The sequence below is a fragment of the Microcaecilia unicolor genome, chromosome 6, assembly GCF_901765095.1.
Source record: "Microcaecilia unicolor chromosome 6, aMicUni1.1, whole genome shotgun sequence".
Taxonomy (NCBI): domain Eukaryota; kingdom Metazoa; phylum Chordata; class Amphibia; order Gymnophiona; family Siphonopidae; genus Microcaecilia; species Microcaecilia unicolor.
The window spans coordinates 286,280,107-286,307,538 of NC_044036.1; the positions used below are offsets into that span (position 1 = coordinate 286,280,107).

The 27,432-nt window shown below is 44.5% G+C and overlaps 1 protein-coding gene across 3 annotated transcripts in view; it reads right to left on the minus strand.

Annotated features, from left to right (window-relative positions):
- ADAMTS13 (ADAM metallopeptidase with thrombospondin type 1 motif 13) overlaps positions 1-25,819 on the minus strand; it is a 57,002-nt gene extending 31,183 nt beyond the window's left edge. For 2 of the 3 annotated variants that reach the window (XM_030207708.1, XM_030207707.1), the window contains exons 1-22: positions 25,525-25,819; positions 23,936-24,002; positions 21,422-21,687; positions 20,967-21,105; positions 18,749-18,897; positions 16,138-16,221; positions 15,885-16,009; positions 12,915-13,061; positions 12,526-12,660; positions 11,951-12,101; positions 9,941-10,045; positions 8,587-8,738; positions 7,329-7,392; positions 6,977-7,103; positions 6,075-6,223; positions 5,709-5,829; positions 5,508-5,588; positions 4,759-4,940; positions 4,234-4,369; positions 3,120-3,249; positions 2,857-3,039; positions 327-506 (exon numbers count right to left, since the gene is read on the minus strand). In XM_030207708.1, coding sequence (XP_030063568.1) covers positions 327-506; positions 2,857-3,039; positions 3,120-3,249; positions 4,234-4,369; positions 4,759-4,940; positions 5,508-5,588; positions 5,709-5,829; positions 6,075-6,223; positions 6,977-7,103; positions 7,329-7,392; positions 8,587-8,738; positions 9,941-10,045; positions 11,951-12,101; positions 12,526-12,660; positions 12,915-13,061; positions 15,885-16,009; positions 16,138-16,221; positions 18,749-18,897; positions 20,967-21,105; positions 21,422-21,687; positions 23,936-24,002; positions 25,525-25,602 — 2,951 coding nt within the window. In that variant the 5' untranslated portion in view covers positions 25,603-25,819. The remainder of the gene's footprint in view (positions 1-326; positions 507-2,856; positions 3,040-3,119; positions 3,250-4,233; positions 4,370-4,758; positions 4,941-5,507; positions 5,589-5,708; positions 5,830-6,074; positions 6,224-6,976; positions 7,104-7,328; positions 7,393-8,586; positions 8,739-9,940; positions 10,046-11,950; positions 12,102-12,525; positions 12,661-12,914; positions 13,062-15,884; positions 16,010-16,137; positions 16,222-18,748; positions 18,898-20,966; positions 21,106-21,421; positions 21,688-23,935; positions 24,003-25,524) is intronic. The other variant, XM_030207709.1, reaches the window with a different exon arrangement.
- Between the last annotated feature and the right edge of the window lie 1,613 nt (positions 25,820-27,432).

Genomic DNA, 27,432 nt, shown 5'->3' on the forward strand with positions numbered 1-27,432 from the left:
AGAATTTACTTAGATCTTAGAGATGGAGAAAGGAAGTAGGCATTAATTAGTCTATCCATGATATTATGTTTATATTTCATAAACTTAATTCTTGATACAATTGTCTTTTTTGTATATTTCTCTCCTCCCATAAAGTGGGTTACAGTATCATATCATAGATGGTAAAGATGTAGGAACCTTTCTTTTCTTGATGTTATATGTATAATTGGATACTTTTCCTATTCCTTGTGTTGGAATGTAATATTTATAAAATGTTCAAAAAAAAAAAAGCTTCTGCCTGACCAGGACATCCTCACCATCCTCCCCCCAGCTGTGTGCAGCCTTACCTTGGAGGACAAGGCTGCTGATTGCACTTTATCAAACTTTCAGGTCTCAGGAGCTCACCACACGCCTGGTCTGGTAGGATTTCCTCCTCCTTCAGATGCTCCCGAATGCAATGGACAGTTCTGAGAAGGACTCCTTCTCCACAGGATGTGGTGCAGGGGGTGCTCACACTGGCTTTCCATCTGCCATTGGTAAAGGGAGAACTGTCTGACCTAGGGTTGCCAAGTAGCTGATTCTGAGCTAGCCTGGCTGGTTTTTCAATGGCCAGGCCGACTACCAGCAGACCCCCAAAAAACAGCACTACAAAAGCCATTTTTTAAAATCACTGACCTCTCTCTCCTTCCCAGGTCCAGTCATTTTATATCCTTCTCTCTACCCCTATGTTCCCAAGTTCAGTGTTTCTATCTCTTTATCCTTCTCTCTCCCCATATGCTCTCAAGTTCAGCATTTCTATCTGTACAACCCCCCACTAGTGTTTCTATCCCTCCTCTTGCATGTATCAGCAGCAGTGACTAAGGCACTCTGCCCCCAATGTCCTGCCTCCTCTGATACAATTTCCTGTTTCCACAAGGGCAGGACATTGGAGAGGAATGGGCCTGAGCCTGGCCGGAGGCAGAGTGCCTTAATGGCTGCAGCTGATGCATGCAAATTTGGAGGACCCAGGTGGGAAGTGAAGTAGAAACGATGGATCCGTGGGAGGTGGGGGAGGGAGAGGAAGCTGGAGATGTGCTGACCTAGGTGGGGGCAGGGGGAGAGAGGGAGAGGCAAATATACTGGATGGGAAGGGGGAGGGAAGTTGAAACTTGGATGATGATGTGCTGGGCCCAGTTTTTTTTTTTGGGGGGGGGAGTGGAGGAGATGGTGGAGTGAAGGTGTAGCCTAGTGGTTAGTGCAATGGCCTGAGAACCTGGGGAACTGGGTTTGATTCCCTCTGCAGCTCCTTGTGACTCTGGGCAAGTCACTTAACCCTCCATTGCCCCAGGTACAAAAACAGGTTGTGAGCCCTCTAGGACAGAAAAAGTACCTGCATATAGAGTGCACAGTGCTGCATACATCTAGTAGTGCTATAGAAATATTTACTAGTAGTAGAAGAAGAGGAGGAGATGGAAATATGCTGGACCTGGGATTGGTGGGAAGGGAGGTATACTGGACTTGGGCTTATGGGAGGGAATGGAGATATGCTGGACTTGGGATGGGGGGGGGGGGATAATGGAGATATGCTGGACCTGGGATGGAGGGAGGGAGATGGAGATATGCAGGACCTGAGATTGGGAGGGATGGAGATAGTGGGGGTTGGGGGGGGGAGATGGAGATATGCTAGACTAGTTTGCGGGGTTGGGAGGGAAGAGATGGAGATATGTAGGATCTGGGAATGGGAGGGATGGAGATATGCTGGACCCAGTTTGGGGGGGGAGATGGACCCGGTTTGGGGAAGGAGATATGCTGGACCAGGTTTTGGGAGAGGAAAATGAAGATATGCAGGACCTAGGAGGGGGGGAATGGAGATATGCTGGTCCTGGGATTGGGGGGGGGGGGGGGGGCTGGAGTTATGCAGAACCTGGAATGAGGGAGGAGTAATGAAGTTATTCTGAATCTGGACTGGGGGGAAATGGGTTACATTAACATAGAGATAGGGACACAGAGGGGAGAACTTAATATAAGGGGAGGACTGGAACAGGGACACAGAGGAGAGATGCTGGATAGGACAAATAAGAATGCAGACAGAAGATGGGAAATGTGCATCTCTGATATCTTCCACTTCAGTTTCTCTGTCTTTAGTATTGCTGTATAGCAAGTCTAACTTCTTGAGGGTTCCAGGTCAGTTTTTTGCCTTATCTCTATTACTGATGTGTGGTCTCTTGTTTCATATTTGCTGAGTGTCTGTCTGTGTTTTGCATGTGTGATCAAGGTGTGGTATTCTGAATGTACTGGTGTTTTAGAGCTGCCTTTCATGGATAAAGTTGTTGCTTTTTGAGTCCTGGAGGTTAGTGCTATTACAGTATGGTAAGTTGTCTCTACATAGTGTTTTTCAGTGGAGGAATTGTGTGTTGGCCTTACTGAAGGGACATCAAAACTTTAATATAACTGTAGTTTGTCGTAACATCAGAGTTTGCGAAATAATATGTATCATTTTTTCTTCTGAGATGGCAACCCTAGTACGGACGGTTGGGTGTAAAGGGGGGAGAACAGGATAAGGTGCAACAGTAGGTGAGGCAAGGGACTTGGGATGGGGCATGAGGTGGGACAAGGGAGGGGCATGAATCAAGACAGGTGTCAGGCTTTTCCTCTATCAAAGGTTGGCAACCCTAGTCTGATCATGTCAACATGTCCCAAAACTGCTGAAGAAGGTATTTAGTTCCTTGATAAAAGTTTTATAATAGACACAAAGACAAAGAGAAGGAGAAAGACAAGGAAGGAGATAGAGGTAGAAGCACAGAGAAAAGGAAGAAAGATGAAAAGGTTTACAGAAAGAATTAGTTAGAAGAGAAGATAAAGGAAGGCTGGCCCTGATCTCAGCATCTCTCTCAGTACCTCGCAGGGCAGGGACCGGGACTGCACTTCTCTGTGAATGCAGGTTTTAGGGCAGAGTCTCCACAGTGTGAGTCAGGGAGAGTCAGAAGGGAACCTCGTTCTTCCTTCACACAACGTACAATGCGTTCCTTTGTGCCGCTCCCACATGTGACGCTGCATGGGCCAAAGTCTCCCATCTTCCAGCTGAGGAGAATTATAGGAAAGTGAATTACCCAAGAAACTGACCATCTGTACTGGGCATAAACAGGCTTAGCAGTACTCACATGGGAGGGCAGGGTGCCATGACACAAGGCTCTATCCTCGTGGGAGGCTGCACAGAATCAGAGCAGAATTCACTGTCTGTTGGACCATTCATAACTTGGTCCAGACAGGTGTAATCTACCACCCGTACTCCTGATACAAAGAACAGAAAGAGAGAGGGAGAAAACAGGAAAGATGTGTCATTCTTTGCATCCTGCAATCAGCTTCTTTCCCTGTGAATAAAATGGGTCTCCTCCCCCTCCCCTTCTTTGGATAATCACATTCAGTTTTCCAAGGCTCCATCATGCTAAGAGGTAGGAGAGAAACTTCTTGTGAACTGAATGCTCAAGCAATACTATGACTGCTTTGGGGTGACCCAGCAATATGCTGTGGTCCAAAAAGGTACCACAGTGGTAATAATAGATTTACAGGTTTCCACATAGAATTATGGCTTCAGTTAAAAGCAAATTGTACAAGTCTGGGCATGACAAAATGTATCCTGACCAAAGGAAGGTCATTTGAGCTCCCAAAAGCTGGTCAAAAATGTATTAAATATTGCTTTATTTCTATACATTCAAATGGACTAACAGGGTAATCACTCTATTTTAAACCAAGGTCAAAATTCTCTGAATGCGCGTTTGATAAACTTTGCAATTCAGCAGAAGAAACTCAAAATGCCTAGACACAGATTCCAAGATGTTGGTGGATACTATGGATGCACAAGACCTCCTGGTAAAATCTTGTCATTCTATGTTTATTTTAATAACACATTCAGCATGCTTTTTACAACTTGAAGCTGACAGCTCAGCTTGCACATGTAGGTTTATCCAGCTATGTCCTTTATTTATCTAATTATTAGGATTTATTTCCTTGCTTTATGTAGAAATTCACCCAAGCTGGTGTACAGCAAGACTAAGCTGAACATAGGCAATGATGATTATAACAGTAAACATAGTCCAATGACAATACACATTATGGTATAGTATGCTAATTACAATGTTAACACAATACACATTAAAATATCTTAATAGACAGCATAGGTGTAAGTGGAGATGGAAGTAGTCAGAAAATATAGAGTAACAGATGTTAGACAGAAATAAGGCCAATCAATATTCAGCTGGCGGTGGTCATTCTCACCTTCTCCACAGCTCACAGAGCAGGTCCTGGGTAGAGGTGCCCAGATGTAAGTCTGTCTTTCCTCTGGGGTGAAAAGGCTGAAGGTGATGTCAGGATTGGTGATATCCCCATATTCTCTTCCATACTTCCTGTAGACCTTGGAGGAAGGAGAGGGGAAGTGAGAAGCAGGAAGATTCTGGTATGGTTAAAGTATCAGAGGAACGACCTCAAGACCAACAGGTATGTTTTGTTCAATTGTCTATGATCTCATAACAACTTGAGGCATGGAGTAAGATGCAGATAACAAGCAGTGCATAAAAGCAAGCAATACCCACAAATTCTAGCCAGAGGGATTTCAAAACATGTCAATTTAACACTCAGGTGTAGAAAGACACTGTTCTGTATATCATCTGAGCACTTAGCTTAGCCACACCAATTCTATCCTTTCATGTCATTGACATCTTTTTGATCTCTTAACCATTCTGTCCTCTAAATCTAGCGTGTTTTCAATCTCTTCACCATACCCATTCAGTCTCCCTACCTTACCTGTATCTCTGTCTCCTCTAAAGTTGGCCCATTGATGTGAATCTCCTCCATCTCAGGCAAGTTATCCTTGGTTAGAAAGACTCTGTACTCAATCCGCATATCCTCCAAGATGGAGGGATGTGTGGTGTTCAAGGAAATGCTTCCCTTCCCAGCTACCACATACAGGCCTTGTTCCTTCACCGCTGGGAGAAGTCAGGAAAGGATGGAGAGAGAGAGGTTAATCATGTGACTTTTACTACTGACTGCCAGGTGTCTCAGCACAATGAGAAGTACTCTGGTCTCTTTCTCCTGTCGATACTGCCACTCTCACTCTCAGTTCCACATACAACTGCTGCTCTTCCCTGACATGCCCCCTGTGTGTAGTGAAGGCTGAAGGATCAGGTAGCAATGACTGAACCCACAGATGATTTGTAATCTCTCAGAACTAGAATGTCCATGAATTATGACTCCTAGATGATGTGATATCACTTAGAGAACTTATTTTAAATCCAGACCCCTTGGCTTCCAGTAATTTATTTATTTCACAACTTTTGATACCATCAATCGCCTTAGTTTCTAAGAGGTTTATTTCCCCCATCTCTGGACGCAACATGAGCCCAACCTGCCAGCAAGCTACTAAGCCCTGCTGGGTATTTGAATGTCCTTGCCCAATTCTTGCAAACCTTAGTATACCACCTATGTAAGGTGAGTGACCACTCACTGAGAAAGGTCTTGTGGGAAATACACTGGTGAAGTTCCCTAACACTCACCCAGGTGTGTGAAGAGAGGTTTCCGGTTGGTGACATAAACAGTGGTGGCACCAGGAGGGATAGTTAGGAAAGTCTCATACTCTGGAAGAAGAAGAAGACAGAAATTAGGTTCAGTGAGGGTCTTGTAAGGCATAATGAGGTTACCTCATGCTAGAACCAGTCTGAAGGAGAGAACACAGCAGGCAGAAGTTTGGAACTTACCTCTGGCAGTTCCCTCTGTGAAAGAACCAGTTTTCAGGGCACAAGTTTTGTTGTCTCCCCCACAGACCATGCACTGGTCCATTACCTTTTCAGAATGCATCCTGCCATCACATCCAAACTCCTATAAGAGAGAACACTAAAGCTGAACAGTAGGGATAGCACTGTATGCAGATGTTGACAGTACAGGTGATGCCCTGTCCCTTCCCATACCAGTTCCACTAGTGGCATGAAGCACAATGTAGGCTGCTTAGTGCCAGGGTAAGAGATGCCCTTTCCTCTTTCAACCTAGTCCCACTATCAATGTAGACCCCAGCATAGGATACACTGACCCAAATGCCAGGCTGCCTTGTGACATGCCAGGCTCACCTGGCATCTTCCGGCAATGCAGAGACTGAAAGTAGTATCTTTGCCTTCCTGGTCCTGCTGGCACCTTGTACCATCCATAAAGCTGTCTCCTCGGCTCACCATGAAGTTCTTGCCCTTAGCTCGACACAAGTATCTACACATGGCATCCCCTGGAGCAGAAAAAGGAGGACACAGAAGATAGTGATTACTCTTCCAAGACCATGACCTTATCCCAGAAGCGAGCACACCGTAACACTAATGACCTTTCAGGATATCTGCAGTACAAACATATACAGGCACAGCTGAAGGTTATTTCTATTTTATTTTTTAATTTATTTAACAAATTTCTACCCTGCATTATCTATAAAATCTAAGTGGGTTACAGCAAGCATTCATAAGCTTCAACCAACAAAAATCAACCTTAACCAACAAAAATCTCAAAACCATATAAAACAAAGGTAAACTTGAAGCACAAAATTTAACAAATCAACTCAAAAGTATAGCTACGAATTTTGTGATAGCTGCCTCTGGGTTCCATAGATATTCTGAGCCATCCACTTGCATCCCAAAGGCAATTAGTTAAACATACTCACTGCCTCAAGCACTATCACCACTAGTTTAAATATTTCAACATTGTTTAGAAAGCACTGCATGCATGGGAAGAATTAATGGCCTTTTACTGTTACTTAATGCCTGCTGTCCCCAGATGCTGACCTTCCACTTTCTAAATAAATGCAACACAAAGCACACATACAAAATGCCACTGCAACAATGACACATTATGGCAGATTACTGTCCCACATCTTCCATCCCTGGTCAGAATTATGTTGACAGTTAGTGGCTGGTACTGCCCAAGGGAAGGTGACAGGAGTGTCCCAGGAAGGTGGATCTGCTACTAAATGTCTCTTATGCTGTCTGCTTACCACTGGTGTACATGGCAGCAGAGGTCCACTGATAGAAGGACAGTACACCTGTGCCTAAGGACAGTGGCTGGCTGTCAGTAGCTGCACATTGCTCCGTCATGAAATCTGCCTGTGTTGTTGAACAAGCCTTAAGGAAAGACAGACGAACAGATAGGAATGGAGACATTTATGTATTGTATTACAGTCACTGTAAGATCAGTATTGCAAGAGTCACTCTCAAAGAGTCCTCAATTCCTCCAAATATTATGTACTCTTTTGTCCATTTGATGTCTAAAAATCATGAGGTTATGAATCCCCACACTGCAAAGAAAAAAGGCAGTGAAAAAAGGGACAATGGAAGACAGAAGCCTACCTGAGTGTTACACATTTCTGCTTGCAGACCTGGCCCATCACACCCATGGCCTCCAAAAGCAGGTCTAGAAACAACAGAGGAAAATAGTCCAGGAATCAGAGAATATGGGGAGTCAGGATTTGGGATACCACCAAAGGGAAGAAGAAATTTTGCTGGACAGCTCGTTTATATCGTACCCAAATAAAGAATAAGGGATGACAACTTATAAGTAGAAATATGAAGACAAAAATTGAACTGGGATTCCCAAGAAGTCAAACTCGGCATGTACTGCAACACTGGAGAAATAAAAACAGAAATGCATTTCTTCTTGTACTTAACACAATACAAAAACATCTACAATGCACATTTCCCAATGCTAACATATTCCAGTTAATAAATTCAAATTAAAACATTTTTTTCTACTTTTGATGTCTGGACATTTTACTTTTCCATCATGCTGGTGCCAGTTTCTCTTTTCCATTTTCATGTCTGTCTTCTGCTAACTCTCTTTCAAGAGCCATTCATATACACTGCCTGCGCTGGCCCTGCAGACTTCCCTCTGCTGCAACCCACCAATGCAAAAACAGGAAGTGACATCAGCAAGAGTGGAACATGGCAGAGGGAAATCTGTGGTACCAGGACAGGCAATGTATGTGAACTGCTGCCACATTGACAACCTCTAGAGTACTGTACGGGTTCTAAGGTAAACCCGGGAGGAGAGATGCCGGGCCACGGGCAGGGGAGGGGTAGATACTTGATCTGAGGGCAGAGGAGAGGGAGAGAGAGATGCACAACAGTGGGAGGGAGTGAAAAGAGATGCAGAGAGTTGAACCAGGGGGCAGAGGAGAGGGAGTGAGGTAGCCACCACTAAGGTGTTTTGAGGGCACTTGCTGTGGCCTCTAAAACTTTGCCACCTGAAGTGGCCGCCTCACCCTGCCTAATGACACATCCATCACTACTAGAGGGGAGGGAGTGAGGTTGCCACCACTGAGGTGTTTTGAGGGCACTTGCTGTGGCCTCTAAAAATTTGCCACCTGAAGTGGCCGCCTCACCCTGCCTAATGACACATCCATCACTACTAGAGGGGAGGGAGTGAGGTTGCCACCACTGAGGTGTTTTGAGGGCACTTGCTGTGGCCTCCTCACCACTGCCTAATGACAGAGCCATCACTACTAGAGGGGAGGGAGTGAGGTTGCCACCACTGAGGTGTTTTGAGGGCACTTGCTGTGGCCTCCTCACCACTGCCTAATGACAGAGCCATCACCAGATGTTTGATTACCTGGGGTTGTTGCACTGTCTGCTTCTCCTTATGATCCCCCCTCCACAGGTGCGTGAACAAGAGGAAAAGGAACTCCAGCTGGACCAGGCTCCATGCACCACTGCCACAGGATTCAATTCTTCCAGGGATCTGCACCGGCCCTTCAGACACCACTGGGAAGAAGAGGAACACAGTGAGAAAACCAGCACAGGTCACATAGCACTAATATTCTGTTACTATTTTAGTATTAGAAAAGGCTGTTATATGAAAGTGACTTTAGAAAAGTAAAACAGCTTCAGTTTCATCTTAACTGCAACACTCCCTCTATTCCCGTACTGAGACCCCAATACATAGCTCTGCCAGTGCATCTCAGTCTTGCCCTGCAATATCTCTTGCTATTCCAGACTAAGACGTTCAACACATAGCCTCTATCAAATCTTATTGGCCTCTTCTATGCAGACGACTGTCTGTGTGTTGGCATCTTGGCAGGGATAAAATTCTTACAAAAAGGGGGGAAGAAAAACCAATTCAGTCGGAGTATATAAACAACATTACACCACACTAAACTCCAACTTATATATGCAAATTTCTCTTTATTATAAATACTTATGCCTTATATTAGCTATTAACTTTAAACATTAAACCACTCATTCATCACCTTTCAACCACCACTCACCCTATATACTAGTTACCTAAAATGTCTTTAGAAATTTAAATATCAAACCATTATACATGAAAAAAATCCTGATTCATCACATTAATGAGGCAGACAGTTCATAGTACTCAATAATATCCACTGCTGTAATGTGCTGTAAAACCGTCACAACAACATCCACTGTGTGACCTTTTGTTAGTCAATTTTCAGCAGCTGATTACGTCGCTCCTCCTTGGCATATAGGAACTATTGCACACAGAAATTGTCAGCACTGCTGTTTACAAACCACCACATTGTCCTGTGGCTTTCATTGTATAGGTTTCACAAGCATCTGGTGAATGGGCAAGCCCTCCACAGGGTAGTTACAAACAACTTGATTCCCTCACTGTGTCCCGCCCTCATCGCTTCCTGTTTCCGCAAGGCCCAAAGGGAGGCGATCTGCCGCCTTCACATGGAGGTGAGGCGCTGCCGATTTGAATGCAGAGGGCCCGGTCATGGTGGCGGATGGAGGGGGGCTATCAACGGAGCTGAGGGCAGGCAGGTGAGACAGGGTACTGCCGGCTGGGAGCAGGAGAAGGAGAGAGACCCCGGCGCCGGGCCCCCCTTGGAGGCCCCGGGCCCAGGGAATTTTGTCCCCCCTGCCCTCCCCCCCTCAGCGGCCCTGAGGGGAATCACAGATCTTCCCAACCAGGTCCCTGTTGACAACCTGCCAATATTTACCTTATTGATTCCACATTCTGTCCCATCCAGGAGAGGAACGAGAAGACGGGCACAGCTGGTAAGGTCAGATTGACTGGTGTGGCAGGACAGGACACTGCATATGTCCTAAGGGCACAAGACAAAAATTTTAATATCTGATTAGAAGCAGCTTCTAGGCCCCAATCCATTTGGGTTTTCTTTTGTTATAGAAGATACCAGTTGTAATAGTGTTTAGAGAATTACAATGGATTTGAAATCTACCACAGACAATAACTCTAACCATCTTTGTAGGAGCAGGTGCAGTGATTATATCAGCAGTGAACATGGATGGACAGAGTTTCACTTGCCCACAGGATAGCTTTTTTCTCTTATATGCTTTCACATACTTTTTCACACAGAATCAGCCACAGAGTTCTTTGTTGAGTTCAACCTTCCCATCAGCTGACAAATTCATTTTTTACACAGTGATCCAGGAGAAAGCCCAAAGCCACCCTCTAGCCATAGCAATGACCCAACATCCACCATCTTTAGCCTCTGGGGCCATAAGAACTTAAGAATAGCTATACTGGGTCAGAACAATGGTCTATCTAGCCCAGTATCCTGCTTCCAACAGTGGCCAATCCAGGTCACAAGTATCTGGCAGAAACCCAAATAGTAGCAACATTCCATGCTACCAACCCAGGGCAAGCAGTGACTTCCCCTATATCCATCTCAATAGAAGACTATGGACCTTTCCTCCAGGAACTTATCCAAACCTCTTTTTAAACCTAAATATGCTAACCACTGTTACCACATCCTCTGGCAACGAGTTCCAGAGCTTAACTATTCATTTAGTGAAAAACAACTTTCCTCCTATTTGTTTTAAAAGTATGTCCATGTAACTTCATTGAGTGTCCCCTAGTCTTTGTACATTTTGAAACAGTAAAAAATTGATTCGCTTTTACCTGTTCTACACCACTCAGGATTTTGTAGACCTCAATCATATCTCCTCTCAGTCATCTCTTTTCCAAGCTGAAGAGCGCTAACCTCTTTAGCCTTTCCTCATATGAGAGGAGTTCCATCCCCTTTATCATTTTGGTCTCTCTTTTTTGAACCATTTCTAATTCCGCTATATCTTTTCTGAGATATGGCAACTAGAACTGCAAGCAATACTCAAGTTGAGATCAAACCATAAGCGATACAGAGGCATTATAATTTTCTTCATCTTATTTTCCATCCCTTTCCTAACAATTCCTAGCATTCTGTTTGCTTTTTTGGTCACCACCACATACTAGGCAGAAGATTTAAGCATATTGTCTACAATGACACCTAGATCTTTTTCTTGGGTGCTGACTCCTAAGGTTGACCCTAGCCTCAGGTAATTACGATTTATTTAGATTATTCTTCCCAATGTGCATCGCTTTGCATTTTTCCACATTAAATTTCATCCAGTACTTTCCTCCACAGACTACTAACATCATTACAACCGACAGTAGCTTTTTTCCTCCAAAAATTCATCTAGTTTTCAGGTTCACATTTTTTAGGGTTGTAGCCATACTATTGCAATAACAGGATATAGTCACACAGAGTAAGTGCTGTGCCATTCTGAATGCACACAGAACTCTCTCCATTCTGACATACACTGGAGGAGAAGGGTATCTGGGTAATACCTTTTAAGACATGCTGCTAGTTTATATTTCTATTGCCTGTGTGGTTGCAGCAGAGACTTGACCCTTTCTAAACTGCGATACCACTTAGTGGATCAGCATAAATTAACCAGGCATGACATTGTCCATGAAGGTTTCAGATAGTATGGGCCCCTTCTTTATATGGGTAGGGACCTATATAGTCATGTGAAAGAAGAACATTGGGACACTTCTTCCATTGGTCCACTCTGAGCATCGCGGCCTGCCATGTAACCTAACTGTTAGACCATTCTGATAAGGCTTAACAGAGAACAGAAGTAGAAATCTGCCTCTACCTGTCTAAACCACATGTTCCCATCAGACAAGCCCACAGGTCCTAGCTGGTCCATCCTGCTGCCCTTCTCACCAGATCATTTCTGGAGAAAGTACAGGCCATCGCTGTACTCCCAAAGGCAATCCTGCACTGGTCATCAGCTCCATAGTAAAGGCCAGGCTTCCAACCTGGGATCCCACTTTCCAGGTCCGGCAGGTCATTCACACAGCTTGCATGCTCACTGCTGTTAGCAAGAGATGTAGAATTAATGCTCTCATGTGTCCAGCACACATTACGTTTCACCACTCCCCACATGGGCCTCTGAAATCATGGACTGACTACGCTGGCATGTGTAAGATATGTTTGCAAGGAACATGGGATCTAGCTGAGGAATGAGGCAACATAAATGGTTTCAACTTGTTCAGAGGCTTCCAAGCCTGCCACTGCCATATGGAATATACTGCAACAGAGACCCTGGGGGGGAGGGGCTATGAAACAAATCAGAAAAGTGTACACATTCAGTTCAAGAGTATATAGTGCGTAGGTTACAGCTACATTTATACCGATATGCATGTGTGTGTTCTGTCTATGTATCTCTGCACTGTTGAATTAGAACTGGTGACAGATGTGGTCGGAAAGACATCTCACAGCTGAGACCCAGGTATTACCTGATAAAGTGCCAGAACTGCTCCCTGCTGCACTCAGACCAAGTGAGGTCCACACTGTTGTAGCTTCCTTCCGAGGCCATGATACTTCTGCTGCTGCTACACCTGTTTCCCTCACCATCATGATTTATTCCAAAACTGTGACATTCAGAAATAAAGAGATGACTATAGCACAATGGCCTAACATTGAGAATAAGGTTGAGATCTGTAATGTATTTCCCTCGTAACCCAGGGGTAGCAAACCTAATGATTCTGTGCCTGCAGATCACCTCCAGGACCTGATCTCTTGAGAGCTCTGCTCCTGATTAGAGAGCTCAGTTCAGCTAGTCCCTTCCTGATGTTCAAACCGAGTGTCTGAACAGTGGTTTTGGGAATGAGATTTTCCCACTGACCTGTGCCCAATCTCATGAGCCATAGTAATGCCAAGATCGAAACCAGTGTCCTCTGTAATCAAGCAGCTCCAAGAAGTGGAACAGGCACCTCCCAGATGTGTGACCCCTCGCAACTGTCGGTCTCCGTCAGGTAGTTCTAGATCAAACCTACAGAGAGGGGACAGAGGACATTCCAGGGAAGGGAAAAGACAACAGAAGAGAAAACTATCACAAAAACACAACAAGGGAAAAAAAGGAGAATACACTGACAGAAACTGATATAATCACAGAAGAGGAAACATCTGCTTTTTCCTCTGTCTAAACTGCAGATAACCCCCTTGAGTACACTGGACTCATGCTAGTATAAACTGGACAGCAGCTGGGTCCTGTCAAGTCCCATATGAAATCAGAGTGATATAAGATCCTGAAATGTGAAAACTGCAAATATCAAAAGTACTTCCCTTTTATTCAAAACAAGTGTGGAAATCCGTGGTGTTTTAAGTCTTTAGAATTGTTGGTGTGGTTTTTCTTCAAACAGGCACCAGTGGGTTTCATTTAGGCCTTGCCATTCCCCCTTCTTTTCTCACCGCATTCACTCCCCCTCCTATCGCCTTACTCCACACTTGCAGAAATATCTTCCAATCAAGTTTCTTGTGTGTCTTATACTTCTGCATCCTACCTTCCCAGAGCTGTGTTCGAAAGTGCATTGGGGTATGAAAGGGATGTGTTTGAGAAAAGGGGGCAAGGGAGGAATAAAAAGAAATTACAAAATTATGGATAAGGAAGGAGGAACTATTGCTGTGGATGAAAGAGCTATAGATCTTGGTTAAAATTGTTGCTGAAGTAACTGGGTTATTTTAGTAAATGTTAGTAATACCTTTGAGATAGGATATGTTAGAGGTATTCATAATTGGGCTATGCCACAGACATCTTGTGTACCATCCATTTGAAAAAATAAAGAAAATAAAAAAAGAATTGTTATGTTTTAATTGAAAGTTCAGGCCAAGTGGGGGACTAGGAGGAGAACATTTGAAGACAGAGGGGATTTATCAGTTTTGCCAGTTTTATCCCCCTCTGGACCATTCATAACCTCTTTTACCTTCTGCAGCTTTTTTCTGCATTGCCCCAAAACTATGGAATGAGCTTCCTCCTTTCTTGAGATTAGAGTTTTCTTTTCCCTGATTTCTTTACTAAAAACTCATTTCATTTCTTTTCTCTTGCTTTTAGGACCTTGTCTCAGGGGTCGCAGTGGTGAGGGCTGTACGCCCATGGCTGGCAGTAACTGAGATTGTCTAGTTTTAATTGTGTGCCTAATGCTCTTGGATGAATGCCCCTTTCCTGTCTTATTTTGGAGTTTCTTTCAAGTAATTTTTTAATTGGCTTTTATTTATAAACTGCTGTGTAAACTGTTGTGATCTACATTAAGCAGTGGTGGTACATCAAGCTTTTTAATAAGCATAAACATAATTTGCAAGACCAGGCATCACAGCTCCTGCTCCAAGACCGGGAGTCAGCTCCACATTTTGGTGTTTGCTCGCAGTCATGGTGCTAGTTTAGTGATACTGATTGACGTGGAATGAAGAGACGCTAAGGGCTTGGTGGAAATGGTCAATGCCTATGTCTATGAACTGCTTTCTCCCTGCCTAGAGCATTAATTGCAACTTGTGTAATTTATAACAATAAACCTCCCTCTGAAAATTTTGAATAATCTAACCAAATAACTATTATTAAACCATTGGTGGCCTTTGTGTATATTTTGGCACACTGCATAATAAACAGAGAAACTGCTTGCCTACTTGCCCAGTACTCTGCTCTCCAGACACCAGGGACTGAATTTAGGGTAAGGCAAAGAGGATGGGGTGCCATGTGACACAAGGCAGGGGCAAGAGTCCCATGCCAGTGGCACCAGGAAAGGAGGAATTTGAGGGTGAGAGTACCCCATGACAATCTCTTACCTGCTGTCAACATGAGGTAAATGCTCACCTCAAATTAGCTCTCAGCTTCTCCTGACTAGCCATTGTTGCTCATGACCCTTTTGGGCCACGACTGCTGCCTTCATTAAAAACAAAAAAGTAGAGAATGAGGTTGCAAGAAGGGTACATATCCACGGGCAGGGACCAGCAGGGGGAAGGGTTTGCCATCATCAACATTCCCACATGGAATTATAGATCTTAGAACCTTCCTGCCCGGGGCACCAACTGCACCAAAGCCAACTCTGCTGACATCCCACCAGCTTTTACCTTATCCACCATCTGCTTATGACAACTTTTAACTGTAAATCTAGTGAATCCTGAGGAAAAGCCACAAATGGCCTTTCCTAGAATGAGATCTAATAGGATTATGCAGTGTGTGGGTGACATCCAGAAAGTGTGAGGTCTCAGGTATCACTCCAACTAACATGGCTGTGCCCAGGGGTACTAAGAAAACAGTGTAAATTATAAAACAAAAAGACTTGGAAATATAAACTGTTAGCTGATAAAAGATTAAAATTCCTGCTTGTCACATGTGCTTTTGGAATTCTGAACAGTTTTTCTCTGAATTTCAAACCTGTCCTGCGGTTTCTTACCAGGTGGTAATTGAGCACTAAACCAAACAGATTACAGGGGCACTGGTAGGTCATTCACATAGTCTGCATACTCATTGCAGTTAGCAAGAGATGGGGTCATGCTGCACACTGTCATGTGAAAAGTCTCTAATTTGGTCCCCCCCTCCCCCCATCCTGCCTCCTACTCTCTGGATCAGCTGTGGCTCCTAACCCTGTTTTTTGGCTTATGGAACCAAAATCTCAGCACTGGTTCCAAGAGCTGAAGGCCCAAGGGAGCAGAAGGAAGCTGCCACAATAAAAAAGAAAGAAAGAAAGAAAGAAAGAAAGAAAGAAAGAAAGAAAGAAAGAAAGAAAGAAAGAAAGAAAGAAAGAAAGAAAGAAAGAAAGAAAGAAAGAAAGAAAGAGTCACAGTTCTCTCTGCCCCTCCTATGTGGTCTATATAGTACCTGGTGATGTACAGGACCAGATCAGCATGATTGGGATTTGAGTCATTCTCAGGGTTCACCTTCTTACTCCACTCACAAACACTTATCAGGGAAGAGCTGAGGTTTGCACTGATCTGTATATCTGGCTAAATACAAGAAGAGAGTTAAATAAAACCATAAAATCATTGCTCTTTTCTGTCCTTTCAGATGTGGGTGCAGGAGCGTTTACACAGCATGACATGGTACAGCGCATGTCACGGTGTGAGTTTGATACCTCTGGCTCACTCAGGATAATCATTTTCACCAGGTGCACCCGGAACGGCATTCCCAGAGAGGCATCTCTCAACAGCTCTGCCCCCTGACAGGAGAAAGAAGGACCCAGTTACTACTTTTGCTCATATCTTTGTACCACCAAGCAGAAGGATCTGCTCTCCCCAACCCACCTCTGGATCCCCTCCCTCACAGCTTAACCTATCCGAGAATCCTACAACGTGGCCAGCTGCAGCACTGTCCTTCTCATTTTCCTGAATCTCACTTAGAATTTCTGTCTTACTTTAAATACATATGTAAGATTTGTTTTTTGTTTGTTTGCTTAATCTGTAAAATGGCGGAAATCTCGGTGTTTCCTGTGATTCAAAAAAATCATTGGCAACCCTTTAAACAGTTATTAGCCTTTTTCTGTTACTGTTACAAATATTTTAAGCACTAATTATTACAGTTCATAATGGGTGAGTGACCTAATGGTTTGAGCAGTGGGCTGAAAACCAGGGAAGCTCAGTTCAAATCCCACTGTGGCTCTTTGTAATCATGGTGAAGTCACTTAGAAACCTTTTTACAAAGGTGTGTTAAGCTGTATGAGCTTGCAGCACACGCCAAAATGAGACTACCGCCAAGCTACCAAGCCCCCTGGCAGTAATTTCAGATTTGCAGCATGCCCTTAATGCCTGGATGATTTATTTAATTACTAGCCATTAAGCCCATTAAAACGGGTGAGTATTGGTATGTTTTGTTCCCAAGGACCTCTTCCCCTTGCAGCTGCAAGGCCTCCTGCCCTCCCTCCCTCCCTCCCTGCCAGCTCCAAGGCCCTCTCCATCCCTCTCTCCCAGCTCCAAGGCCCCAGTCCCTCCCTCCCAGCTCCAAGCCCCCCTCCCCCCTTCCCAGCTCCAAGGCCTCCAGCCCTCCCTCCCAGTTCCAAGGCCCCATTCCCTCCCAGCTGCAAGGGGCCCCCGGCCCTCCCTCCCCGCCAGCTCGAAGGCCCCCTTCTGTCCACCCCTCCCAGCTGCAAGGCCACCCTCCTTCTGACCTCCCATGTCCAGCATCCTCCCTCCTTCCCTGCCAGCTGCAAGGCCCTCTGTCCCTCCCAGCTGCAAGGCCCCCTCCCCTCCCCTCCCAGTTCCATGGCCCCCTGCACTCCCTCCCTCCCAGCCAGCTGCAAGGCCCTCCGCCTTCTGAGACCTCCCATGTCTCCTGCCCTCCCCCGAGGTCGCTGCTACCACTCTCGCTCCCCCCCAGAATCGCCACTGCCCCCCCTCCACCGGGCCCTCTGTTCGCTATTCAACTTACAGCGCCAAAACTGCAGCAGGCAGATCAGCTTCAGCTCCTGTCGGCCTTCCTTCACTGCCCTTGCCGACGTTATGTCACACGAGGGCGGGACACGGGCAGTGAAGGAAGGCCGACGGGAGCTGAAGCTGATCTGCCTGCTGCGGTTTCGGCGCTGTGAGTTGAATAGCGAACAGGGGGCCTGGGCCAGGTGGAGGGGGGCGGTGGCGACTCCGGGGGGGAGCGGTAGCGGCGACCTCGGGGGGGGAGCGGTAGCGACCTCAGCGGTTCCCTCCCCTTCGCGCAGTTTCCCTCTCTTCCTCCCTCCCCTTCACGCAGTTTCCCTCTCTGTCCCGCTGCCGTCATCACGTATTGACGCGGGGGTGGGACAGAGAGGGAAGTCTCTACTGCGCATTTGCGGGTGAGTATGGTCACTCATAATTTATATGTTTGATTTCCTCCCATGCACAGCCTTTCTGGTGGTAATCAGCAGTTGGCGCGTGCCGACCAGTCACCCCGCATGTAGCACGTGAGCCCTTACCTCTAGATCAATGGGTGGCATTAAGGGCTCAGGTCAGTTTTAGGCATGTGCAAGTTTCAGTTTTACCGCATGCCCTTTTCCTGTCCCACTAAAAAAACGACGTGGTAAAAACTGGCCTGGCGCATGCCCAAAACACACACCTACACTGCCGCAGGCCACTTTTTGCCACGGCTTAGTAAAAGGGCCCCTTAACCCCCCATTGTCTCAGGCACAAATTTGGGGGGTCTTTTACTTAGGCACGCTCACATTTTTAGCGCGTGCTAAAAATAGGTGTGCGCTAAACGTTAAAGACGCCCATAGGAATACATTGGCATCTGTAACATTTAGCATGTGCCTATTTTTAGCGCACACTAAAAACGTGAGCGCGCTTTAGTAAAAGACCCCCTTAAATTGTAAGTCCTCTGGGGACAAGAAAATACCTACTATACCTGAATGTAAGTAGCCTTTAAATACTAATATTCCATAATTTCCAAGTTACAATCAGTCCCACATTTAGTCTTCTTCAGAAAGAAGAATTGCTGAGACACCTGTAAACCCAGGGGCCTCTGGCTAAAATAATAGGAATAACCATGCATCCTTCCTTACATAAGTACATAAGCATCGCCATGCTGGGACAGACCAAGGATCCATCGAGCCCAGCACCCTGTCTCCTACAGCGGCCAAAAGAACAAACAATTTGTCCCGCCCATCCCAGAAATAGTGGATTATTCTGCTCTCAGAACCTGTGGGTCTAATTGACTGACAGAAACACAGTAAGATTGCTGTGCCTTGAGTGCCCCCACCACAACCACCACCACAGGCTTACTATGTTCAGGTTAGTGAGGATGTATCTCTCTGTGTCCTCCTGGTGGAAGCGGTAAACATCAGGTCCCACAATGATCAATAACTCCAGATGTTTCACACTCCCCACAGCCTGTCTCTGAAGACGTGGAAGAATCTGAGGTAGGTTCCTGCCTGTGGAAGCCAATAAAACAAATGTTTCAGTACTTCTTTACCAGTTCAGATATTGAGCAGCTTCTTAAAAATAATTTCACCAGTGTCTCATACTGGCTTCTTAACGGCTTCAAACTGGTGGCAGTTCTTACTGTTATACTGCAGAAAGTGGCCTACAGGTCCAGCACTTAATCACCAAGATTAAATCTTGGCTCACATTTATATCATAACCTGGACTAGCAAAGACTTTGGGTGCTGGTGGAGTAGCACTCACAGCCACAATGATACAGAGAATCCACTACTGTATTTTCCCGCATATATGTCGCAGCTGAGACTCATGTTTACATTTTGACTAGAGGGGTCGCGGTTAATACACACTCCTATTTACATAAATATGCAGTGGACAAGGCAATGTGTATTAAATTTTATGCATGGTTAAATCGCATTATTAAACCAAAAGTGGGAGGAGGAGCATGCCTGGCACATGCACACAACGGTTTTGCAGACAAAAACAGAAGCATCAGCACACATCGGCACCTGTTCTTCTGTGCCTAAATATTGGACTCATTTTCGAAAGAGAAGGACGCCCATCTTTCGACATAAATCAGAAGATAGACGTCCTTCTCCCAGGGACATCCAAATCGGTAAAATCAAAACCCAATTTTGGACGTCCCCAACTGCTTTCCATTGCAGGGACAGCCAAAGTTCAAGGGGGCATGTCGGAGGAGTAGTGAAGGCGGGACTTGGGCGTGCCTAACACTTGGATGTCCTTGACCCATAATCGAAAGAAACAAGGATGTCCCTGACAAACACTTGGAAGACTTTACCTGGTTGTGTTTTTCTTACGACCAAGGCACAAAAAGATGCCTGAAATGACCAGATGACCACCGGAGAGAATCGGGGATGACCTCCCGTTACTCCCCCAGTCGTCACTAACCCCCTCCCACTCTCAAAAAATATCTTTCAAAATATTGATTGCCAGCCTCTATGCCAGCCTCAGATGTCATACTCAGGTCCATGACAGCAGTATGCAGGTCCCTGGAGCAGTTTTAGTGGGTGCAGTGCAATTCAGGCAGGCGGACTCAGCCCCATCCCCCCTACCTGTTACCTTTGTGGAGGAAACAGCGAGCCCTCGAAAACCCACCACAAACCCACTGTACCCACATCTAGGTGCCCCCCTTCACCCGTAAGGGCTATGGTAGTGGTGTACAGTTGTGAGTAGTGGGTTTTGGGGGGGCTCAGCACACAAGGTAAGGGAGCTATGTACCTGGGAGCAATTTCTGAAGTCCACTGCAGTGCCCCCTAGGGTGCCCAGTTGGTGTCCTGGCATGTCAGGGGGACCAGTGCACTACAAATGCTGGCTCCTCCCATGACCAAATTTGGTTGTTTCTGAGATGGATGTCCTTGGTTTCGAAAATCGCTGAAAATCAGAAACGTCCATGTCTAGGGATGACCATCTCTAAGGACGACCAAATTTCAGGATTTGGATGTCTTTGACCATATTATCGAAATGAAAGATGGGCGACCATCTTGTTTTGAAAATACGGGTTTCCCCGCCTCTGGATCGGGTCATTTTGCGAGGACGACCAAATTGAAATGTGGACATCCCTTTCGAAAATGCCCCTCTACGTGTCCCTTTATTTTCAGTTTTGATTGGATACGTTCACATTTCTGCTGCTTACAATCTGCATTTAAAACTTATCTTTTTCAGCCACCTGTACTGTGCACATTAACACCCACATGCAAGCATTCAGTGCACAATAATGTGCATGCACATCCGAGCGGCAGCTAATGCATAGGTGCAGCTTTTGCAGAGGCACATTTACATGAAAGTAGAAAATGTGCGGCTTATACTAGGGTGTATCTTATAGTTGTGTCCGGTTTATATGCACAATAATACGGTACTGCTCTCTCATTGACATCCTATGAATTGCCACAGCAGCAAATGAAGTAGCTTTATAGGGAGGAACAGCTCTTTAGGAAGCTGCAGCAGGCACAGGACACAGAGCATCTGCCGCTCAGGAAACCACTCTGGTGTTGTCACATTTGCAGTGTGCTAAAGCTCCTGTCATATTAAGCTGTATACGTACCTTCAACTGTGCCATTCATCTTCCGTGTGCTAAAGATGATATGGGGCCATAAGACAGTGTCATTCTCAAAGAGGTACAAGTATTTACTCTTCAGGGGCTGCAGGTAAACCTTTCTCCCATCCATCATGATGACACCTTGCTAAAGGGATACATTAAGAAAATAAAGTTATTTGAACCCAGATCTCACCAATCCTTAATGAATGATACTGCAGAAAGCTTATTCAGGTAATTTATAGTCTATTAGGCCAGGGAAGATCGGTTCTGTTGATTGTGTGTTCTGCATGGTCCTGAGAATCCCTTTAATACATATCTCTACAAGTCACATCTTCAAAGGGCTTACAATAGAAGTCTGAACACAGGGAGTTTAAGTGATTTACTGAAAGTCATGTATGTGAAGGATAGAAGAGCAGGTTCTGCAGGTTCACAGTAAATTCATCATTCTGAGGGATACTCACTAGACGTCCCTGGCAGTAAGAGACTAAAGACCGAGCCCCTGGGGGCTGCACAGATCTGCCCCCTGTGAAACAGTTCTCAGGAACCTGCTTCAGCAGATGTAGGGAGGAGTTGATAAGTTGTTCTGTTGTAAGCCAGGGAAGAAGGAGATCATCTTTGTGCTGGAACTCAAACAGATAATGCTCCTCTAGGGCCTCCATGGAGCACAAGGTTTGTCTGTCCACATCCTCAGAGGAGCAGGACAGGCTGACAAGAGCAAACTCTGGCACTGAAAGAAGCAAGGAGATCCATAAAATGTATGTTGTCATCTTCCAGGCACTGGCAAGCAGGGAGATTTGGAGAAGATGATTTTTAAATCAAGGCATCATAAGCAGCACAGCCATAACCATCTGACCAAGTGGACCCTTGTCCGTGTAAGCGTCTATCTTAATAAACCCGTTAGTGTATAAGATGCCACTGCCCTCTGACATTTTCACCATCTCCACTATATACACATAACCAGGCCAAAAGGAGTTATATTTGTTTAATGGTGGCCAGTAAACATATAACTCTTCTGACTACCCATATTCACATGGATAGCGCCATGTGAAAATTACTTTAATCACTCCAGCACTATCTATATAGGGGCAATTCTACAACTGGATACCTCCACTTAGTCACACAAAGGCCTGTGGTAAGAGCCTAGTCTAGAGAGAAACAAAAGGAGTGGGAAATAGACCAGGAGGCGTATTTTCAAAGCACTTAGACTATGGAACTTTATAAGTCTAAATGCTTTGAAAATAAGCCCCCAGGTTGACCAGGAACAAACGAGGAGACTTGATACAACCAGATATAGAAATATGGTCTTGAAAAAGACCTTTGTTTAAATACTGGAAATCAGGTGCCAGTTTAGCTGTCTCTGCTCCGAGTGACATTTGGTTTTATCAACATCATTTACCTTTTGATGGTTTTACATATGTTACATGAAGACTCCTGAAGCAGGCTCAGTGCCGAAACACGGTGCTGTGTCGAGTCTTTACTAATAAACGTTTCACCATCATTTGAAGTCTCCTCGTTTGCCCCTGGTCAGCCTGGTCTATTTCCCACTCCTTTAACCAGTTATCCCCTTGCTGAATATCGGCAGATAGCCGATTAAGCACAATTTAACTGGTCAGCAGCTGTTCTGACTGGTTAAATAGCACTGAATATTGGGGGAGAGTGAGTGAGCAGAGTTCATACACTGAGAGCAGGAGCAAAAAAACTATACATTTACCCCCAACTAGGTTGTCCAAATTTGGGCACCCACGGCAGACGTGCGTGCAAGTTAATTAGTCCATGAGGTATCAACAATCAATAATTGGAGTTAATTGGCACAATTTGCATTTGTGCATGCATCCGCCCTTGTCACTAGTTTATAACATCCACGTCTACATTTTATAGTGCGCAACTCAAAAGGGACATGGCTATGAGAGGATTATGGGTGGATCGGGGCGTTCCCACAAGTTAGGTGCAATATAATAGAATAATGTCATTTCCACACCTAAGTTGGGCGCTGGCTTTACACCAAGTTTCAGAAGACGTAAATCCAGCACCCAACATTAGCCACGAGATCTGTACTAAGTTATTATCTGCAAAGGGTGAATACTAGTTTAGTGCAGATCTTTTCAGTGTCTAGCTTTGGGCACTGTATACAGAATCTGAGGGATTCAGCAGCTATAAATATACCTATAGTATGTAGTTACTTTAGTCACGTATAATTGCCAGCACATATATTTTGTGATACTGACTATATGAGAAGTGGCACTGAACATAAATATATATTTTTTAAATGTTGCAGCCAGTGTTTAAAAATATGCACTGACCACTGTGGCTAAATATTGACCCCTAAGTTCAGTGCAGAGATTGCCCAAGTTCCATTTGCTTAATCAATCAGTGCATTTTAGTCTGGGTGTACAACACAAGAGTTTCAGTTGCATGCAAAGAATCTACTGACCACAGCCTTTAACAAATATCGAATGCCAGAGGGCACCTCAGCGGCAAATCTGAGAACTTGTCTGTGGTAGCATGACTGGAAAGACTAATTACTATCCACGTATTGCTAAATATCACCTTTGTAGCCATTATAGGTTCGAAAGCAAAGCTGCAAGTAGACGATCCTTACTATCGATCATTGAACAAGAAATATACATGAAGATTTATAATAATTCAACATTTGGAAGTATACAGTTTTACCTCTATGCGTGTTTTTAAAGAGCTCCGAAAGGAGTCCACTGTAACAAGCTAAAAATAAATATGTTACTCAGGCCAAAGATCTGATTGTAAAAGATCAGAGCAGGAGATGTGATAAAAGGGGGTCAGCACACCACAGCTATGTCCTTCTCCTTTGCAGGTAATGGAAGAAATTGTCAAATTTTAGGATCAGTAAAATTTAATGTGTGGAAATTACTCAACTGCAAACTATTTCAAGAAAAAAAAAATCCAACAACATAAAATAAACATGGAAAGGAATCCTGTCCCAGCAAATGGTTTTTGTATACCTTCAGACAGCGACTTTGAGCCAAAGTAGAAAGAGAGATCTGCTGGTTCCAACGCCTTCAGCACTTTCTGGAAAACAACAGAATATCACAATCCATTTTCATAGAAATGTATGTACTCCTTTCCACAAGAAACATAAATGCAGTAACTTACCTCATTTGTAATGTCTATGATTACTTGAAAAAATATGTGAAAACTTTCAACAAAAAGAGGAACAAGGGAACTGATACTACCAAATGCATCAGGGGCTGGATTTATTAGACCCTCATCCCTCAACAATCACAACATGGGAAACAAGACAAACACTTAATTAAGAATCCACAAAATTACTTCCAAAGATCCCCTAACAGCACACTTTGACTTCCATTGATGAAAACCTGCTCTAGTGTAGAAATGCCTTATAATTAGTTAGTTTGGGATGTGCTAAGGACTGGTAAACACACTAGCTTGTACATATTCCCCAATCTCTACTCCTGTATCAGAAAGTGATTAAGAAAAGAGTACTGGCTACATACAAGGGGGTCATTTATTAAGCATTTTCTATGTGCAAAGCCTATTTTGCACACAGAAAAGGGCACGGGGAGGGGGGGGGGGGAGGTAATCCATATGTAAACAGTAGACACTTGGAAATACATAGGTATTCCAAAGGATATAGCTTGAGGGAACAGGGCAGAGAGGCCAAATATGACATATACGAATATATGTTATGTAAAATATGCAAGTACACACACAGAGAATACATACAAACTTACACTTTTTCACAGCAGGTGTGCATTTGTGTGTGAGGATTTATGTGTTACTTGAGTTGTGCTGGAAGCCTGTTTTATAAAGGCACATAAGTACCAATGTTGCCTTTATACAATCCCCCAAGTTCTATAAAAATTGTGTGCGCAAATGTGGGTGCAAGCCCAATTTGTGTATGCAATTTAATTGAATAACAATTGGCTTGTTAACAAGCACGTATTGGCACTAATTAGATTGAATTAAAATATAGGCACATAAATATAGATGTGGGATCCGCACTTATATTTTTATGTGTGAATTCACAAAGGGGGTGCAGAAATGGGAAGGTCATGGGTGGAATGGGGGTCTTCCTAAAATTTATTCAGGTAGTTACAGAATAAGAGGAGTATGCAAGTACATTGCATCACGTTTCAGTTTGTCGCGCCTAAAGTTAGATGCGATTCCTGGGTATAATTGCTATTCTATAAACTGCACCTAACTTTAAGCATGGCTTATAGAATAGCACTTTTTGCGCCAATTTTTTCAATACCATATATAGAATTCATCCCTAATTGCCATTCCAAAACATGAAACACATGTATTCCACTCAAACGATGCCTTATTTAAATTTGTGTACCACAGCATACATACAAGTACAATATATAGATATAGATATTGATATAGATATATACCATTTTTCACTTGTAGAAATGACATTTATTGTTTCTAAAATTATCTCTAAGGTATCATATGTGATACAATGAAATATGCTCAATTTTATATTTGTTGTTTACTACTGGAACATTTTTTTTTCCAGAAAAGTGCTTTCAAAAGTCAAAGAAATAAAATCAAATAATATGAAACTTACCTCTGGCGAAGTCAATGAACAGCCAACCCTTAAAGGGAAAATTGCACAACCCAAAGATAGTAGATATGGGAGGAACATGACTGAGAGCTGGAGATTCAGACACTGGTGAAAGCCTCTACACACGGTGTGGATCACACAGTCCTCAATCACCTGAAGACATGCCAGGGATTGAGAAAGGAAATACTGGAGGAAGTGAGGAATGGTAAAGTGAATCAACTGTAGAGACAGGGAGCAAGAGGGAAAACAAGGAGGTGTGAGAGAAGAGACAGCTGTAGAGAAACTGTGCTGCTGAAAGAGGATTAAGGGAACATCTGGACAGGATAAAGGAAATTTATGCAATGTTTACAGCTTTGGTCCTCAGCCAATTAACAAAATAAATCAATGGGGGGGAGGGGGATCTGGTGTTTGGTAAATTTAAAGTCACAAGCTAATAAACAGCATCACTAAAACTAGAAGGGGCTCCATGAAGGGAAAAAGATCACCCCTCAACACCTAAGGATATAAAGCACCCCAGGGAAGAAAAGGGCAGTGGACACTGGTCAGCTGACCTTTGACATAAGACATTAAATTCACTGGACCTTGACTCTGTATTCAGGATAATGTGATACTTCCTTTAAAACTTGCTCATTTTTGCCCTTTGGCTGCCTATACTGGAATCTTTGGCCCTGAATGTCCAGGAAGTTGATTTGTAATAGGGTTTGACAACAGCAACATTTCTAGAGCCTGGTGTTGCACATTACTTAAGAGTGGTGGAGGTTGTATACTAGCAAACAAACATAGAATACAACACAAGACAGGCAGGTTGTGCCAACACTGCAGTGAAATTCCACAATTCTCTTTGTCTTTCTCTCCATACTGGCCATATATATGAAGCAGGCTTCTATAGATGCAAAATGGGAGAGACATATTTAATACCTCTGGTAAAGCCTGGGACAGTACAAAGGATCCTAGATGTAGGGAGTAAGGGGTAAAACCTGAGTTAAGCACAGACCCTTAGCTGTGGTGAGTGAGGGGTAAAGCCTGAGATAAGGGCACAGACAACAGAGGCTTAGATTCATTTGTGGACAATCCTCAAACCAACAGAGCAGACCAAAGATAAAAGAGCAAACACAGCTTTATTAAAATCAAATGCCTGACTTGGCCACGTTTTGCTTCCCAGAGGCTGTGTCAGGGGCTTAACCTTCCACTATCAGGGTCCCTAAAGGCATATACACCTGATAGCATCTAGAAGCAGAATTATATAGCAGCAAAGTCAAAGTTCCAGTGACAACAACAGCTGAAACACATGGACAATCTCCTCCTCCTATACCTAACTGCTATCACTTTTTAGGGACTATTTAGGGACCCTGATAGTGGAAGGTTAAGCCCCTGATGCAGCCTCTAGGAAGCAAAACATGGCCATTTTTGAGGGGGTACTTGGGGGTACTGAGTACCGGCACCTTTTCCATTGTCTGCTAAAATTGACCCGTGGACCCCAAGTTTTAATGATAGAGCTCAAGCTCTACACACCAATTCTGTCCTGTCATAGATTCCATGACTGGTTGCAGGGGGCCTGGCTATTATGGGGTGGGTCCCTCAGTGATCACCCCACTCCTGAAGGGTGGCCTAGCATTTGAGTACCGGCACCTTTTTTGCTAGAAAAAACACGCTGATTAGACGGCAAAGCAGTATTCAGTGCAGGGGATGCAGACACAGACAGATGAGACCATGGGTGTATCTGGACTTCGCCGGTAGGGGGGTCCAGAGCCGAGGTGAGGGGGCACATTTTAGCCCCCCCCCCCCCGGTGACCCCCGCCACCATTGCCGCCACCCCCTGCCGCCATCCCCCTCACTCCGCCGCCAGAACCACCTCCAACTGTCGCCTGCCCGACGACCCTCTCGACCCCTATCGCTTACCTGTGCTGGCGG